This window comes from Oncorhynchus clarkii, chromosome 6, assembly GCF_045791955.1.
Source record: "Oncorhynchus clarkii lewisi isolate Uvic-CL-2024 chromosome 6, UVic_Ocla_1.0, whole genome shotgun sequence".
In the NCBI taxonomy this organism is placed as follows: Eukaryota; Metazoa; Chordata; class Actinopteri; order Salmoniformes; family Salmonidae; genus Oncorhynchus; species Oncorhynchus clarkii.
Window position 1 is genome coordinate 44,022,347 of NC_092152.1, and position 16,795 is coordinate 44,039,141.

The 16,795-nt window shown below is 41.4% G+C and overlaps 1 protein-coding gene across 2 annotated transcripts in view; it reads right to left on the bottom strand.

The window, feature by feature from the left end:
• Positions 1 to 3,408: 3,408 nt before the first annotated feature.
• Positions 3,409 to 16,795, bottom strand: part of LOC139411184 (NF2, moesin-ezrin-radixin like (MERLIN) tumor suppressor a) — a 69,813-nt gene continuing 56,426 nt past the window's right edge. The window contains exons 14-16 of one of the 2 annotated variants that reach the window (XM_071157106.1): positions 11,871 to 11,989; positions 10,562 to 10,721; positions 3,409 to 6,745 (exon numbers count right to left, since the gene is read on the bottom strand). In XM_071157106.1, the coding sequence (XP_071013207.1) occupies positions 6,695 to 6,745; positions 10,562 to 10,721; positions 11,871 to 11,989 (330 nt within the window). In that variant the 3' untranslated portion in view covers positions 3,409 to 6,694. The remainder of the gene's footprint in view (positions 6,746 to 10,561; positions 10,722 to 11,870; positions 11,990 to 16,795) is intronic. The other variant, XM_071157108.1, reaches the window with a different exon arrangement.

Here is a 16,795-nt window from a genome sequence, read left to right on the forward strand (position 1 = left end):
TTTGCCCCACTGTATACAGTAACCATGGCATTGGTGTACCAGGACATGTCTTTTACCTGCCCAGTCAGTGCAGAATCAGATGGAGGAGAGAAGACGAGAAGAGGAAGACCCTGATAGTATTTAGATGCACCCCAGGAGAGGAGGCGGCTTCTGGCAGATAAACTATGCAAATCTCCCTCCTCCTCCATGTCCCTTCACAGTCTCTCAATTGCGCCTCAACACAACAGACTAGTAAGCCTAAAACTGGGTCAGTAAAACAGGGCAAGAGTAGAAAATAAAAAGATTTGTCTTGCCATCTAATTAATGCCCTCCAGACATGCAGTTCGTTCTGAGGTACTTTTTTATCCTACTATTATTTGGGTTAAAAAAAAAGACGGAAATCCCCCTGGGGCCCACTGGACGTCTTCGTTAGTCTGACTAATAGACGACATTCAGGCAACAGCAATCTGTCACGACACTCTGAGATGGAGGAGATTACTGCAGAGAGAGAGAGGAGGATGTGTAAAGAAAAGGAACTAATTTGCAGGTAACAAACAAGAAATGCATCAGTACACGGGCAGAGCCCAAAGATCTGTATAGATAATGATTTATTATGATGGGATAAAGAATTGTAAGAACATCATTATGTCCAGCCTCCCTCACCCACCCTGTCCCTAATAATAATCTCATCGTTAATAATTTACTATTGGCTTCTCGTTAGTGACTCTCAACGTTGAGCACTCATTAGCATTCTAACACAGTGGAAACCCATAAACAGCTTTCTGGCAACAGCTGCACATTTTATGGGGCTGGGGGGAGAGAAGATGACAGGGATAGAGAGGGAGATGATGGCTGATAGATAATGATGAGTTTGCTCACTACACAGCACAGCTGCAACAGCCGTCTGTAATTGCAAACAGCGAGAGAGAGAAGAGAAAGAGGAACAGAAAGTAAGACAGAGAAAGAGAGGCATTAAATAGATACAGTGCCTTCGGAAAGTATTCAGACCCCTTGACTTTTTCCAAATGTTGTTACATTACAGGCTTATTCAAAAATGTATTCAAATGTTTTTTTCCTCAGCTATCTACACACCCCATAATGACAAAGCACATTTTTTGCAATTATTATTATTACTATTACTATTTTCTACATTGTAGAATAACAGTGAAGCCATCAAAACTATGAAATAACATGGAATAATATGGAATCATGTAGTAACCAAAGAAGTGTCAAACAAATATTTCAGATTCTTCAAAGCAGCCACCCTTTTCCTTGATGACAGCTATGCACACTCTTGGAATTCTCTTAACCAGCTTCACCTGGAATGCTTTTCTAACAGTCTTGAAGGAGTTCCCACATATGCGGAGCACTTGTTGGCTGCTTTTCGCTCAATTCTGTGGTAGCCATGCTGGTTAAGTTTACCTTGAATTCTAAATAAATCATTGATAGTGTCACCAGCAAAGCAACCCCACACCATCACACCTCCTCCTCCATGCTTCACAGTGGGAACCACACATGCAGAGATCATTCGTTTATTTACTCTGCGTCTCACAAAGACACGGCAGCTGGAACCCAAAATCAGACCAAAGGCCAGATTTCCACGGGTCTAATTTCCATTGCTCATGTTCCTTGGCCCAAGCAAGTCTCTTCTTATTATTGCTATCCTTTAGTGGTGGTTTCTTTGCAGCAATTCAACCATGAACGCCTGATTAACACAGTCTCCTCTGAACAGTTGATGTTGATGTGTCTCTTACTATAAAACTACTTACTATATTTCCAAACGCCTGAATGTACCACGTTCATATGTACAAACAATAGTACACAAGTATAAACACCATGGGACCACGCAGCCGTCATACCGCTCAGGAAGGAGACGCGTTTTGTCTCCTAGAGATGAACATACTTTGGTGCGAAAAGTGCAAATCAATCCCAGAACAACAGCAAAGGACCTTGTGAAGATGCTGGAGGGAACAGGTACAAAAGTATCTATATCCACAGTAAAACGAGTCCTATATCGACATAACCTGAAAGGCCGCTCAGCAAGGAAGAAGCCACTGCTCCCAAACCTCCATAAAAAAGCCAGACTACGGTTTGCAACTGCACATGGGGACAAAGATTGTACTTTTTGGAGAAATGTCCTCTGGCCTGATGAAACATAAATAGAACTCTTTGGCCATAATGACCATCGTTATGTTTGGAGGAAAAAGGGGTTTGCAAGCCGAAGAACACCATCCCAACCGTGAAGCACGGGGGTGGCCGCATCATGTTGTGGGGGTGCTTTGCTGCAGGAAGGACTGGTGCCCTTCACAAAATAGATGGCATCATCTAGGACAACAAAGTCAAGGACAACAAAGTCAAGGTATTGGAATGGCCATCACAAAGCCCTGACCTCAATCCTATAGAATATTTGTGGGCAGAACTGAAAAAGCGTGTGCGAGCAAGGAGGCCTACAAACCTGACTCAATTACACCAGCTGTCAGGAGCAATGGGCCAAAATTCACCCAACTTATTGTGGGAAGCTTGTGGAAGGCTACCCGAAACGTTCGACCCAAGTTAAACAATTTAAAGGCAATGCTACCAAATACTAATTGAGTGTATGTAAACTTCTGACCCACTGGAAATGTGATGAAAGCAATAAAAGCTGAAATAAATAATTCTCTTTACTATTATTCTGGCATTTCACTTTCTTAAAATAAAGTGGTGATCCTAACTGACCTAAGACAGGAATTTTTTTGGGGGGTTAAATGTCAGGAATTGTGAAAAACTGAGTTTAAATGTATTTGGATTAGGTGTATGTAAACTTCCGACTTGAACTGTATAAGTGAGTGATATAAAACAACTCTACACCATGACGACTTCACACCCTCCAGAGAACGCACATCTGACAATTTCACACCCGTTGTGTACATCGCCTTCTTTTCAATTGCCTTGAACTCCTTCAATTCTGGGGTCTTGTATGACAACAGCAGCCCCTACCCTCCTGCACCTCGCCTGCAGCAGTGACATTCAGGGTGGGGGGATGTATTCTCGGCCCTCAGTCCACTTGTGAGAATGCGTGCTGTTGGACACAAAAGCTTGATAGGTTGCTGGCAAGGACCCACAGACCTCTGTTACTATCTGCTTCAGCAGGCGGGGTGACTGGATCCCTCTCCCAGATCTTCAACTGATCTGCTTGTGCTCTGCATCAGGTGGCCCAACTTTGCACACCCTGCAGTCAGCAGGCTTGAACACAGGCTGGCTGAAGACATAGTTTGTGACAGTAGGATGGAATTATGGAACAGTTACAGGACATCACACTCACCCTCAGTGTGCCTTCAGCTCGCACACGTGCGTGGAGACACTCACACACACAGAGATGCACAAACACATGCGTACACACACAAAAACCTACATCCCACAGGCACGTGCACACCAGTGGTGTAAAGTAACTAAGTAAAAATACGTCTTTAATTTAACATAATTATTTTGTACAACTTTTACTCCACTACATTTAAAAAGAAAATATATACTTTTTTACACCCATACATTTTCCCTGAGACCCAAAAGCACTGGTTAAATGTTGAATGCTCAGGCAGGACAGCAGTATGGTACGATTCATGGGCCTATCAATATATCAGTCAATGATCTGGCGGAGTCACTAAACACAAACTCTGCGTTTGTTAATTACACCGGAGTGTGCCCCTGGCAAAAATAGGTTGTCTTGTTTGCTTAATACAAGCCATTTGATGTATAGCAATTACTTGAACTTTTCACTTTTACTCAAGTTTGACAACAGAGTACTTTTTTCCACCACTGTACTTAAGTAAAACCTGATACTTTTACTCAAGTAGTATTTTACTGGGTTATTTTCAGAGTGGCGTGGATAACATTTTCTCCATTGTGTGCAGAAGGGAAGAAGACAGTTTTAGCAGGTTACGGTTGTTAGTCATTGACAAAATAAGGCTTCATACAACCTTGGTCATTCTTGAAAAAAATGTTTGCTTACATTTTAATTATTTTTCACAAATGATCAGTTCAAACATACAGTTTTTCTATAAAATAGTATAGTGTTTAAAAAGGCAACTTACAACACACGCAAAATAATAGTATTTCAAAAATAAAAACACTGTTCACTGTCCTCGTTTAATGCCAACAAGAAAATAAACTGTTTTCACAGATAAGACACATAACAATGCATTCAGAAAGTATTCAGACCCCTTGACTTTTCCACATTTTGTTATGTTACAGCCTTATTCTAAAATGGCATTCTAAAACGGCTGAAATTGTTCAGGGGGGAAAAACTATCGACTCACAATACCCCATGCTGACAAATGTTTTTTAAATTTTTAATTAATTTAATTTTGAAAACTGAACTACGTATTCAGACCATTTACTCAGTACTTTGTTGAAGCACCTTTGGCAGCGATTACAGCCTCAAGTATTCTTGGGCACAGCTGTATTTGGGGAGTTTCTCCCATTCTTCTCTGCAGATCCTCTCAAGCTCGGTCAGGTTGGATGGGGAACGTCACTGCACAGCTATTTTCAGGTCTCTCCAGAGATGTTAGATCAGGTTCAATTCCGGGCTGTGGCTGGGCCACTCAAGGACATTCAGAGACTTGTCCTGAAGCCATTCCTGCGTAGTCTGGGTTGTGTTCTTAGGGTCATTGTCCTGTTGGAAGGTGAACCGCCGCCCCAGTCTGAGTTCCTGAGCGCTCTGGAGCAGGTTCTCATCAAGGATCTCTGTACTTTGCTCCGTTCATGTTTCTCCTCGATCCTGACTAGTCTCCCAGTCCCTGAAAAGCATCCCCACAGCATGATGCTGCCACCACCATGCTTCACCGTAGGGAACCTACCAGGTTTCCTGCAGACGTGACGCTTGGCATTCGGGCCAAAGAGTTTAATCTTAGTTTCACCAGAGATGGTTGTCCTTCTGGAAGGTTTTACCATCTCCACTGAGGAACTCTAGAGCTCTGTCAGAGTGACCATCAGGTTCTTGGTCACCTCCATGACCAAGGCCCTTCTCTCCTGTTTGCGCAGTTTGACCGGGTGGCCAGCTCTAGGAAGTCTTGGAGGTTCCAAACTTCTTCCATTTAAGAATGATGGAGGGCACTGTGTTCTGTGGAACTTTAAATGCTGCAGACATTTTTTGGTACCCTTCCCCAGATCGGTGCCTCGACAAAATCGTGTCTGAGCTCTACGGACAATTCCTCCAACCTCATGGCTTGATTTTTGCTCCGACATGCAATGTCAACTGAGGGACCTTATATAGACAGGTGTGTGCCTTTCCAAATCATGTCCAGTCAATTGAATTTACTACAGGTGGACTCCAATCAAGTTGTAGAAACATCTCAAGGATGATCAACGGAAACAGGATGCACCTGAGCTCAATTTCAAGTCTCATAGCAAACCGGCTGAATACTTTCACAAATAAAAACACAGAAATACCTTATTTACATTAGCAAACATTTATACAAACCTGTTTTCTCTGTCATTATGGGGTATTGTGTGTAGACTGATGAGGCAAAAAAATGATTTAATATATTTTAGAATAAGTCTGTAATGTAACAAAATATGCAAACCGTTTCAGAGTGCACTGTATTAGATCAATACAATGGAATGGAATGCAAACTCAAGTTTGTTCAAAGAGCTAAAAAAGAAACATAACCCTAACATTTTTTCCCAAAAGTACCAACGATGTCCTAGATCAGTGTTTCCCAATCCTGGTCATGGGGATTCAAAATGTTCACCCCACACATTTTCGTTTTTGCCCCATCCCAACTGAATAAACTAATCTAAGCATTGATGAGGAGCTGATTAGTTGAATGAAGTGTGTTAATGCTAGGGCAAAACAACAAAAATGTGCATCGCTGTGGGTCCCCAGTATCAGGATTCAGGAAAACTGTGCTAGAAGTACACCGGATTATTGTACTGTAATACTCTTACCATTCCTTCATCTTCACCCAGTCTGAGTTCAAAGGCTATTCCACTCTGCTTTTAAAGGGTAGAACAGAATATAGTGCACTTGGTACCTTCGTAGTAGAGAACACCTATACAGAAATTCACTTACGGCAGTCAGAGGCTTGAGGTGACGTGATACGAGTTGATAATATTTTACTGTAATTTTTCAGTGGTATTTACCTGTTAAAACTCATTATGCACTTATTTGAGTGTTAAGGATACTGATACATAATTAAACATACTTTACCTACCTGCTAGTGAATGGTGAACAGTATGTTCGTTTCAATGTTACACAAATAACACAAACTGTAGTTATTGTAAGTATTGTTTGGTTATTTTAAGGTAAATATCTGGTAAGAAGTAGTGGAATGTAAATTAAAGTGTAACTCATAATTTGTCTCTCTTGGCCTATACAGTATTTAAACTCCAGTTCTGAAATTAGTTTTGACCTAGGCAGTGGTCCATCGTTTGACTGCAGTTGTGGTGAGTATCTCCCAGCAAATGGAGCCAAAGGCCACGTAGTATGGAATGTACTGTAGTGATAAAGTTTCTCCAGAGACATGTCCACACAGACACGCGTGCACGCACACGGACGTGGGCGCAAAAAGACGCGCTCGCACGCAAACAGACACACGCGCACACACAGTCAAGCATGCACACACACGTAGTCAAGCACGCACTCACACAGTCAAGCACGCACACACAGTCAAGCACGCACACACACAGTCAAGCACGCACACACACAGTCAAGCACGCACACAAACGTCCCTGGTGACATCTATAGTTCTTCAAAGTAAGCCACTCTGGTCTTGGTGCTCTGTAGAGTTAGCTGTAAGAGAAAAATACATTCATTAGATCTCCAAAACACCATAAAACTCTTACCAGGATCAGTTCTACTGCTGTACAACAGTGCTACGTCACACATGAAATAGCAGCTGGAGTTAGTTTCAAAGTGGCTAAGACTGTAAAGGTGCCATATCCATTGACAAAACCAGACTTGGACAGGTTTTTCGATACTAGAAGTGACTTGTTAGCTGGCAATGTGGCTGTTTGTGAGGTGACATTATCCACCTAGGATAATGCTTTTGCATGTACCACCTCACCTTCTTGACAGTCTATGTTTACATTCAGCATTCTGACGGAACACGTTGATGTTGAAGTCATTGTTTGTTTGTTATTTTGATTGAACCCCGACCATATCCTTATGGAACGCTGACACGTTTAGAATCCTGACTTAATCTAGACACTTGTTTACTCCTGGTTCCCTTAGTTGAACACAAGTTTCAACGTTTAAAGATGTTATGGGGAGAACAAATCGAATAGAGAGCGTTGTCGTCTTGCCGGACACTTAATGGGCATGATTTTCTTGTCCTGTCAAATACACAGCTCTGACTGTGATCTAAGGGAGTCACGATGACTGATATGTCTTTCTAGTCTACCTCTGCTATATACTTTGAAACCGTCTCAGAAGTTTGGGAGAGTACCACACGGCACAACGCCTCTCCCCCATGTGACCTACTTTTTGTGTGTATGTACTGTAAATTGTAAAGTATTTTGTCTGTAATGTCTTTTTCGTTGTGTGTCGGACCCCAGTAAGACGAGCTGTCGCCATTGGAGTCGGCTAATAAAAAATATCAGAGGGAGCAGCAAGTGGTGGAGGTTTGAAGCACTACGGGATGAATCCAAAGTTGAGATTTGTGCATGTACTTTAACTCAATTCTCCAAACAAATATCCCATTGATATCAATGCATGATTATGAGTTATATCACCTTATCTTAAGTCTGTTGGAATTCTTGATGGACAAGAATTTTAACCCCCCCCCCCCCTAAAACCTCTACAAACTGAAACCTAATTCAGTCAGGTAAAACATAAAATGTTTTTTTCTCCTGTCCCATTAACCTAATGTAACAGGCGTAAAATAAACACTTGAAAGGATGCCCCGCATTCTGGTCATGGCGAGAGAGAGAAATTGTCGGGGGAGGTTCTGGGGACTGTAAATAGCGAGGCACACGTCCAAAAGTGGAAGTCGCATCACAGACTCTCTTCTTTTCCCCCTGAAAACTGGATGTTTCCAGCTTAGGTTGGAAAACATTATTGGTGCTAAACTGTTAGCTAAATCTGTAGACACGGGTGTTCAAGCTCACCAAAATATACAATATGAGGGAGAGAAATGGATGTGCATAGTCTCTGTTTATCATCTTCTATCCTTGAGCGGACCTAAAATCCCCAAATGTCCCCTCAAGGATAGCAAAACAAGGAAAATGATCCCTCGTGGAGACGTCCCCATGAGGACAAATGCTATTTTAAGCTTAGGTTAGGGTTTAGGTTATGGTAAGGTTAGGGGTTAGGGAAACCATAATTGTGAATGGACATTAATTTTAGGTCCACACGAGGATAGAAGAACATAACGCGTGTGTGTGTGTGTGTGTGTGTGTGCCACCATATTGTATTTTCCATTTCCTCTGTTTAGTCATCATGCTGATCTTAATACAGATACTTACAATGACACATTTCGCAAAAAGATAATATTAGTTTTAAGAGTGTTGAAGAGTAAGTAAGCCTTGTCGAGCCAGTTAATATTCTCTAAAGGTTATTCAATAAATACTTTTTATCTATTCAATCACGACAACGTCCATAGCTGTGTGCCAGCCTAAGAAAATCAACCTAATCTTTACCTCCTAGCTACTCTTCCCAAACCCACCGTGTGAAGTTCATCGTAACTTATTTCATTTGTAGCCAAATAAACTGCATGGTTTACAGAGTCGTAGTGGGAGGAACACACACAATATCATTGCGTGACTCCAAGTTTACTTCAATATGTGTTATTATATTAATATTTGTGCATAAAGGTGTTTCCACCACCATTTCTCGCATGATTAATTTTACCGAAACAAAAAGATCCCACCGTGTCGAACGAAAAAAATTGTATGGCGGCATTTATAAAATTGTTTCCATCACAGCTGTCGAGATTTTTTTCATACAGTATGCTGTTACTTGCATAAAAACTGTGGAAGGAAACATGGTTAGTGATAATTATTTCCTGCAACTTTCTGAAGAGGCAACGAAAATTCCCTGTGTCTGTGAATGTGCAGTACTTTGTGTAGCCGTTAGCGATGATGCTAATGACATTTCTTCTGGTAGATGGAAAGGCTTTCGCAAAAAACTCTCAGTTAAATGTTAACTACAAAATAGACGATGTGTACCTGGCAGAATGATATCAGGATTATTTGCATTAATCCAGTGGGTATTTGTTTTCTACCAACACCAAAACACTGCTAAACAACAGCCTCTTGCTAGGTGCTGCACTGGAGTTAAATGGTAACTACACCCAAAAATAACATGATGTGGTCTCTTGATGTGGTTTAAGCATTGTTGTGGACTTAGAACATCCAATTGAGTTGCTTTTCTATTAAATAAGTGTGATTTTGAGAGCGAAAATCATTTAAAAAAAACAGGGGGAAATTGAAACTTGGAAAAACAAAACGGAGAAAACAGAATTTGAGAAAAAACTTAATCAGGCAAAAAATAATTTATTTTATAGGGCCCCTAAACCAGTGGTCCCTGTCGACTCCGGGCCTCCCTCCCTTTAGTCCATTACCCTCTCTGCCTCCTTCCCTCTCTCCTCCCACCTTCTCTCAACCCGTCTGCACCCTTTCCTCTCTTCTCCTCACCCCTTCGCAGCCTCCCCTTATTTTTCTCAGGGTAAACACACAGATAGACATACCAGAGAGCCACACTGCAATGGCAGTGCAGTCTCAGTCCCCAACACAAAGAGTATTGCTCACTGGCCCCAGTTCAATTAAACAAGCAGTGACTAAGCCCAGCTAAAGCTCAGAACACCCAAGGTGTTCCCATCCATTCCAATGACTGATCGCAGTGCTAAAATCAATTAGTGCTACTCAAACAAGTTTATTTTACACACGGAGACAGAAGGGGTGGCAGGGGGAGGGAGAGGCATTTTGTATGGATGTGCCAAAGCTCACATCTCACCTCAATGGTTTTACAGATTTAGCGAAGAATCTGAGGGTTGCAGATAACGGTTCAGGTTGTGAGCTTAATTTGTTAATTCCTCTTGATGATAGCAGAATAAATCTCTATGTGAAAGTAGTTAGACGGTTATCTAACGGTTATGTTTGATATGCAAGTGTGCGGTGTTTGAGTGGTAGGCTATATGAGGTGTGTGGGAGCAGTCTGTAAGGAGTGATGTGAGAAGTCTGTATGACAATTGTTTGTGTGAGATACACCAATGCATGTGTCATTGACACTGGATAAGTTAGCGACAGACATCACTGTACCTTTTTGAAGTTGCTGTGCTAGCTGGTGCCTCTCTTAGTGTTAGGTGTTTATGACGATTGTGTAGAACGTAATCCTATGTATGTGTGTGTGCGTGTGTGTTATAGGGCTTACCTTTTTGAAGTTGCTGTGCTAGCTGGTGCCTCTCTTAGTGTTAGGTGTTTATGACGATTGTGTAGAACGTAATCCTATGTATGTGTGTGTGCGTGTGTGTTATAGGGCTTACCTTTTTGAAGTTGCTGTGCTAGCTGGTGCCTCTCTTAGTGTTAGGTGTTTATGACGATTGTGTAGAACGTAATGCTATGTATGTGTGTGCGCGTGTGTGTCTGTCTGAGGAGTTATAGGGCTTACCTTTTTGAAGTTGCTGTGCTTGCTGGTGCCCTTCTCAGTGTTCTCGTTGTGGAGTATATCCAGGGGCGTTTCTCGCTCCTTCAGCTTCAGAGACTCTATCTCTGTCTTCAGCTCATTCAGCTGCTCTTGAAGGTGCTTACTCTTCTCCATATACTCCACCCTGAGAGGACCACAGAAATAAGAATGACAATCCTCCACCTGGGTCATACAGGCCGAAACAAGAAAGTATTATCCAAACTTAAGATTTTTTTTTTTTCCCGTTCTCTGTTCCACAATGTTTTGAATTAGTTCTGCCCTAATGAATAGAATCCTGACCAAGACCTCCACAGATAAAAATTGTTGAGTTATTCATGAATATGACAAAAAAACGGTTGTAAAATCTTGAATAGCTGCTTGAATTTCATTGATTAACATGAAGTTCTAGATATACAAACAAGACGAGTGATAAAACAACATGTCTACATCATTATTTTCAGAACTTAAACATCATGAACTAGTACAATCTGTGCCACATCTTTACAAACAAATATAAATGTATTGTGACATTTCCGTACACTATAATATCCATTAATTATAAAATGAGTGCTTCTGACTGGAATGCGTCAACATTGTACCCCCATGAGTCACGGTCCATGACATTTCCGTGCTCAACGCCTGATAGGGCACACGGGACATGTCTCATTCTGTGGTGTATTGTACATGTGTACAATCAATCAGTATCTAATTGGATGAAGTCAGGTGGCAGGACAGAGAGAGTGGCCAGTGAGTGACTCACTTTTCCGTCTTGAGAGATGGGAGTAGAGGGATTAAAAGATGGACAGAATTAGACAGGGAGTCGGAGAGAGCGACAGAGCAAGAGCAGGAGATGCGGTTGACAAAGACGAAGACAGGCAGTCCGAGAAGGGGGAGGGGGAGAAAGAGTGAGAGAAAGAGAGCTATGGAGAAAGATGAGCGACAGAGAGAAGAAAGTGACAGGTGAATACAGGACAGAGAGGGAAGGTTACTGTAGAGTAAGTACATCTGATTGGATGAAGTCAGGCAGTAATGAAGTCAGGTAGAAAGAGAGCCAGCTCCTCGAGATAGAGAGCAAGAGAGAAAGCGAGACGGGGACGAATAGAACAGAGACGGAAAGAGGGACAAGTCTGTAATAGTGGTGTACATCTGATTGTTAATGCTGCAGGATGGAGCGTGGTGGTCAGTCACTCACTTATCCTTCTCGAAAGAGGAGAGAAGAGAGAGAGAGAGCAATAGAGAGAGAAAGAGAAGGATGAGAAGACAGACAGAGAGAGCGAAGTGGTCAGTCACGCACTTCTCCTTCTCGATCTCCATGGAGAGGCGCTTCATGTCTGTGTCTTTGAAGTCGAAGCTCAGGTTCTCTCTGCTGAAGCTCAGGTCTGGAGGCATCGCATCACCTGGGACGGCCGAGGGCTGGGAGGAGGAGAGAAAGAGAGGTAGATGGGTGGGTTTGGGAGGGAAATTAGTGAGTGAGGAGACGGGAGAAGAGAAAGAAAATATAAAATGAGAGAGGGGGATAGTGAGTAGCAGCAGAAGAGAGTGACAGAGAGAGAGAAGTAGACAGGAGAAGATAGATGGAAGAACAGGATGACAGAGAGAGGGATGGAGTGACAGATTCGGATGAATACTTTGATATGAGCGCAGACACACGTAACACACTTCGGAATGGTGACGGCGGCAAAATACCCTAGAATGCATTAGTCAAATCAACTATATGCCCTGAGCTTGTCTGATGCTTTAAGAGAAATGTTTGATGAAATAACATAAATTACGAGAGCGGGTCCAACAGCAATTGATTTGATTGTGCCGGGCCTGGCTCAGACTTTCTGCACTGTGTTAAAAAAAAAAGACAGCGAGTGACTAGCACCCGTTGTCGCTCTCTACTCCCTGCTGCAGTGCCACAGAACATCACGCTGTCCGTGCTGCTGAAGCTGCAACATAATTACAGCCATTTCTGACTGAAAAGTTACTGTAAGTATTGAAATACGGTATTAAGACTAAACAGGATGTGCTCTTAGGCCTGCATTTCGATGGTGATGATACCAGGCTGCTATACTTAGCCTAATAATGATCATAATAATAACAATAAGAAGGATATCAAGGAAAAAAAATAGGGTTATTATTATAATAAATATAATTTCTGACAATTTGGAAGTGTAAACAGCAATAACTAAATTATAAATAATAAAAGAGAGGCTAATCTAGCAAAAGGGTAAAGCCTTTATTACAGCATAGCAAAGAATAAAAACAGCAGAATTTGTTAATCCGACATGTGGTTGCGTGAGGCTTGGTGCTCACGGAGTCAGTAAGATATTAAACATACACTCAAACAGGCAACAGAATCAGTCTTTAACATTTTTTTTTTTTAGATATATATGGATGATTTATAAAGCCAGGCACATAACAGTTATGCTATTGATTATAAACCTAATAAAGTTTATAATCACTTTTCAATAGGCAATTAAAGCAAGGGCTGTTTTCTCGTCTCCTAACTCTGCTACTGGGCCGAAAATCCACTCTCACATAGGTACATGGTTGCAAAGGGCATCAGTGACTTAACAGCGCAATCACATAGGTACATGGTTGCAAAGGGCATCAGTGACTTAACAGCACAATTTGCCAAGGCAAGAAACTCTGAGCGCAGCCCTATCCAGAAATCTGGCAGTGGCTTCTGATTAAATTACATTTTCACAGAACTACTCGTTGCAATTTCGATGAGGCGCTCTTGTTTAGATATTGGTAAGTGGACTGGAGGCATGGCATGAAAGGATTCGTTTATCCAGTTGTTTGTGTCGCCCATTTCGGGAAAGTACCTGCGTAATTGCGTACCCAGCTCACCCAGGTGCTTTGCTATATCACATTTGACATGGTCTGTAAGCATGAGTTCATTTGCACACAAAAAAACATTCAATGATGAAAAGACCTGTGAGTTGTCCTTGTTAACGCAGACAGAAAAGAGCTCCAACTTCTTAATCAGAGCCTCAATTTTGTCCCGCACATCGAATATAGTTGCGGATAGTTCCTGTAATCCTAGAATCAGATCATTCGGGTGAGAAAAAACACCACCCAGATTGGCCAGTCGTGTGATAAACTCGTCATCATGCATGCGGTCAGACAAGTGAAACTGGATGGTCTGTAAAGAGAACTTTAAGCTCATCTCTCAACTTAAAAAAACGTGTCAATACTTTGCCCCTTGACAACCAGCGCACTTCTGTATGTTGTAAAAGCCTTACATGGTCGCTGCCCATATCAGTGCATAGTGCAGAAAATACATAAGAGTTCAGGGGCTTTGCTTTAACAAAGTTATCAATTTTCACTGTAGTGTCCAAAACGTCTTTCATGCTGTCAGGCAATCCCTTGGGAGCAAGAGCCTCTCGGTGAATACTGCAGCATATCCAAGTGGTCATCGGGAGCAACTGCTTGCACGTGTGTTACCACTCCACTAGGTCTCCCTGTCATGGCTTTTGCACCACAGATACCAACACATCTTGACCACCAAAGTCCATTTGATGTCACAAAGCTGTCCAGTACTTTAACAATATCCTCTCATTTTGTCCTGGTTTCCAGAAGAGGGTGTCTTCCTTAACTGACTCCCCATAAACGTCACGGACATATACCAGGAGCTGTGCCAGGCCAGCCACGTCTGTTGACTCATCCAGCTGTAGAATTCACTGGCTTGTACGCAAAGCAGTAATTGTTTCAAAACATCTCCTGCCATGTCATTGATGCGTCGTGAAACAGTGTTGTTTGATGAAGTAATTGTCTGTATAGTTTTTTGGGCCTTTTCCCCCAGCATTGTCCCAGCCATATCCGCCGCAGCAGGAAGAATTAAGTACTCCACAATAGTATGGGGATTGCCTGTCCTAGCCAGTCGATAGCTCACCATATAAGATGCTTCAAGCCCCTTCTTATTAATGGTGTCTATTGCTTTTATACTTTTAGCTTTTACGACTCAACAGTCGTCTTTATTCTCGCTCAAACAATTCCCGTGGCTTATTTTTCAAATGGTCATGTTTGGTTTCTAATGTTTGGCTTCTAAATGTCTGCGCAAGAGTGAAGGTTTCCCGTGAGAGAGTAACGGTTAATGTGATTGGATGTTAATTAATCGTGTTACATAAAACACTACCTATCTTTCCTTGCATTTATGATACTGTTTGTCATTATATCATATTCCAAGCATTTAAAAATGTAATTACACATTGAACATGATCCTGTAAAAGAACTGGATTTTGCTGTCGGACACTTTTTGTATGGAGATCTGGGAAGTGCACTGTAACCTCGTAACATTTCATGTTACGGTGTAAAAACAGTTTTCATGGGCACACATATCCAAAATAATGCTGGAGATTGCAAATTCTAATGCTTCTAACCGAAAGAGCAACTTAAAGATGATTAACAAAACTCAAATCCATTCTGTCATTAACAGGGTTCTTCAATAATTATCCATAATAGTTGTTTGATGCGCATTTGAGGTCTAGCTGTTAAGTTACGAGAGAACATTCTCACACTACATCAGCTGATTCAGGAAAGATTTTTCTGAATGACAATCAATTGATAAAGAGCTTGTGTGATATGGCAACAGCCAAAGTGTTGGAATTAATGTTGATCTCAAGGATTGACAACGTTTGTGTGTGTGTTGTTACGGGGTCAAGATAAATAGCCTGTCTATTCCTGAGGATTCTTGAGGTAAGATTTCAATGACAGCTGTAGTCTAGTTGTCTGTTTGACTTATGGCAGATTTGTTACATTGAGCAGATAGTGTAAAGTTCATGAAAAAAAGTGATGGGCGATGGAACGCTAGCTGACTTGTGATGGGACAGTGAGTCTGTGTGGTAGAGCCATCGTCAAGCACAACATGAGTGCAATGTGCATACAAAACATACACTTCTAAAGGCTTTCCCAAAAAACATTCCCAATTAAACGTAGACTGCAATTAAAAAAGAACTGGCAGAATGGTATCAATTGGGTGGGCGTTCATTTTGCAAACTCTCCCATCACATGTCTAGTAGCCAACAAACACCCTAGCGAAACAGTCAATTGCAAGGTGTGCAGTTGAATTAAAGGGGAACAACAGCATTTTTTGCAAGGCGCATAATTGAATTAAAGGGGAACTACACCAATTATATACATTTGTTTTACTGAGTGGGTCTACTGATATGGTTTAAGCATTTTTTTTTTTTAAGTGATTTTTAGAGGGAAAATCTGATTTTTTGGGGAACATTTCCTAAAGTATTCCATAGGCCGATTTGTTGTCCTTTATTTATGATTAATATACAGTATATGATATTATTATAAATGTACATAGCCTTCCAGAATACATTGTTAGACAGTTTTAAAATACACTTTAAAGCATTTGATTGGATTTTGTGTGCCGTATTTACAATAAAATGTTACAAGTTCAAAGTTACATAATGGCATAAGCATAGTCGCAGGAAGTAGGGGTGATGCAGCACCTCCTGATAAATCAGTATTAAAATAAAAATGTATATTTATACTTCTGTATGAGCGGAGAAAAATACTCAGCAGAGCGGGGAGAAAAATTGAGGACATATTAAACAAAGGACAAAACTACAATAAAACAGACACGAGATGTCCCTTGCTTGTAGTATACTAAAAGAGGAACGTTTCAAGGTGACTGTGAGAAGGCAAAAAAGCTACAGCAGCGGGAAAAAATGTATAACGCCAGAGCTTCTCAGCAACAAAATCATATTTAAATGTATATCTATCCATTTTTAAAATTTGACCCCGATGTCACATTGGTCGCTTTATTTATAGAAAGACCCATTTACAGTGCCTTGCAAAAGTATTCATCCCCCTTGGTGTTTTTCCTAATTTGTTGCATTACAAACTGTAATTTAAATAGATTTTTATTTGAAAGAATATGGCACCACAACAAACCTGCCAAGGGCATTATTCAGAGAGGCAACAAAAAGACCAAAGATAACCCTGAAAAAGCTGCAAAGCTCCACAGCGGAGATTGGAGTATCTGTCCATAGAACCACTTGAAGCCGTACACTCCACAGAGCTGGGCTTTACAGAAGAGAGGCCTGACAAAAGCCATTGCTTAAAGAAAGAAATAAGTAAACACATTTGGTGTTTGCCAAAAGGCATGCGTGAGACTCCCCAAACATATGGAAGGTACTCTGGTCAGATGAGACTAATATGGAGCTTTTTGGCCATCAAGGAAAACGCTAAGTCTGGCACAAACCCAACACCTCT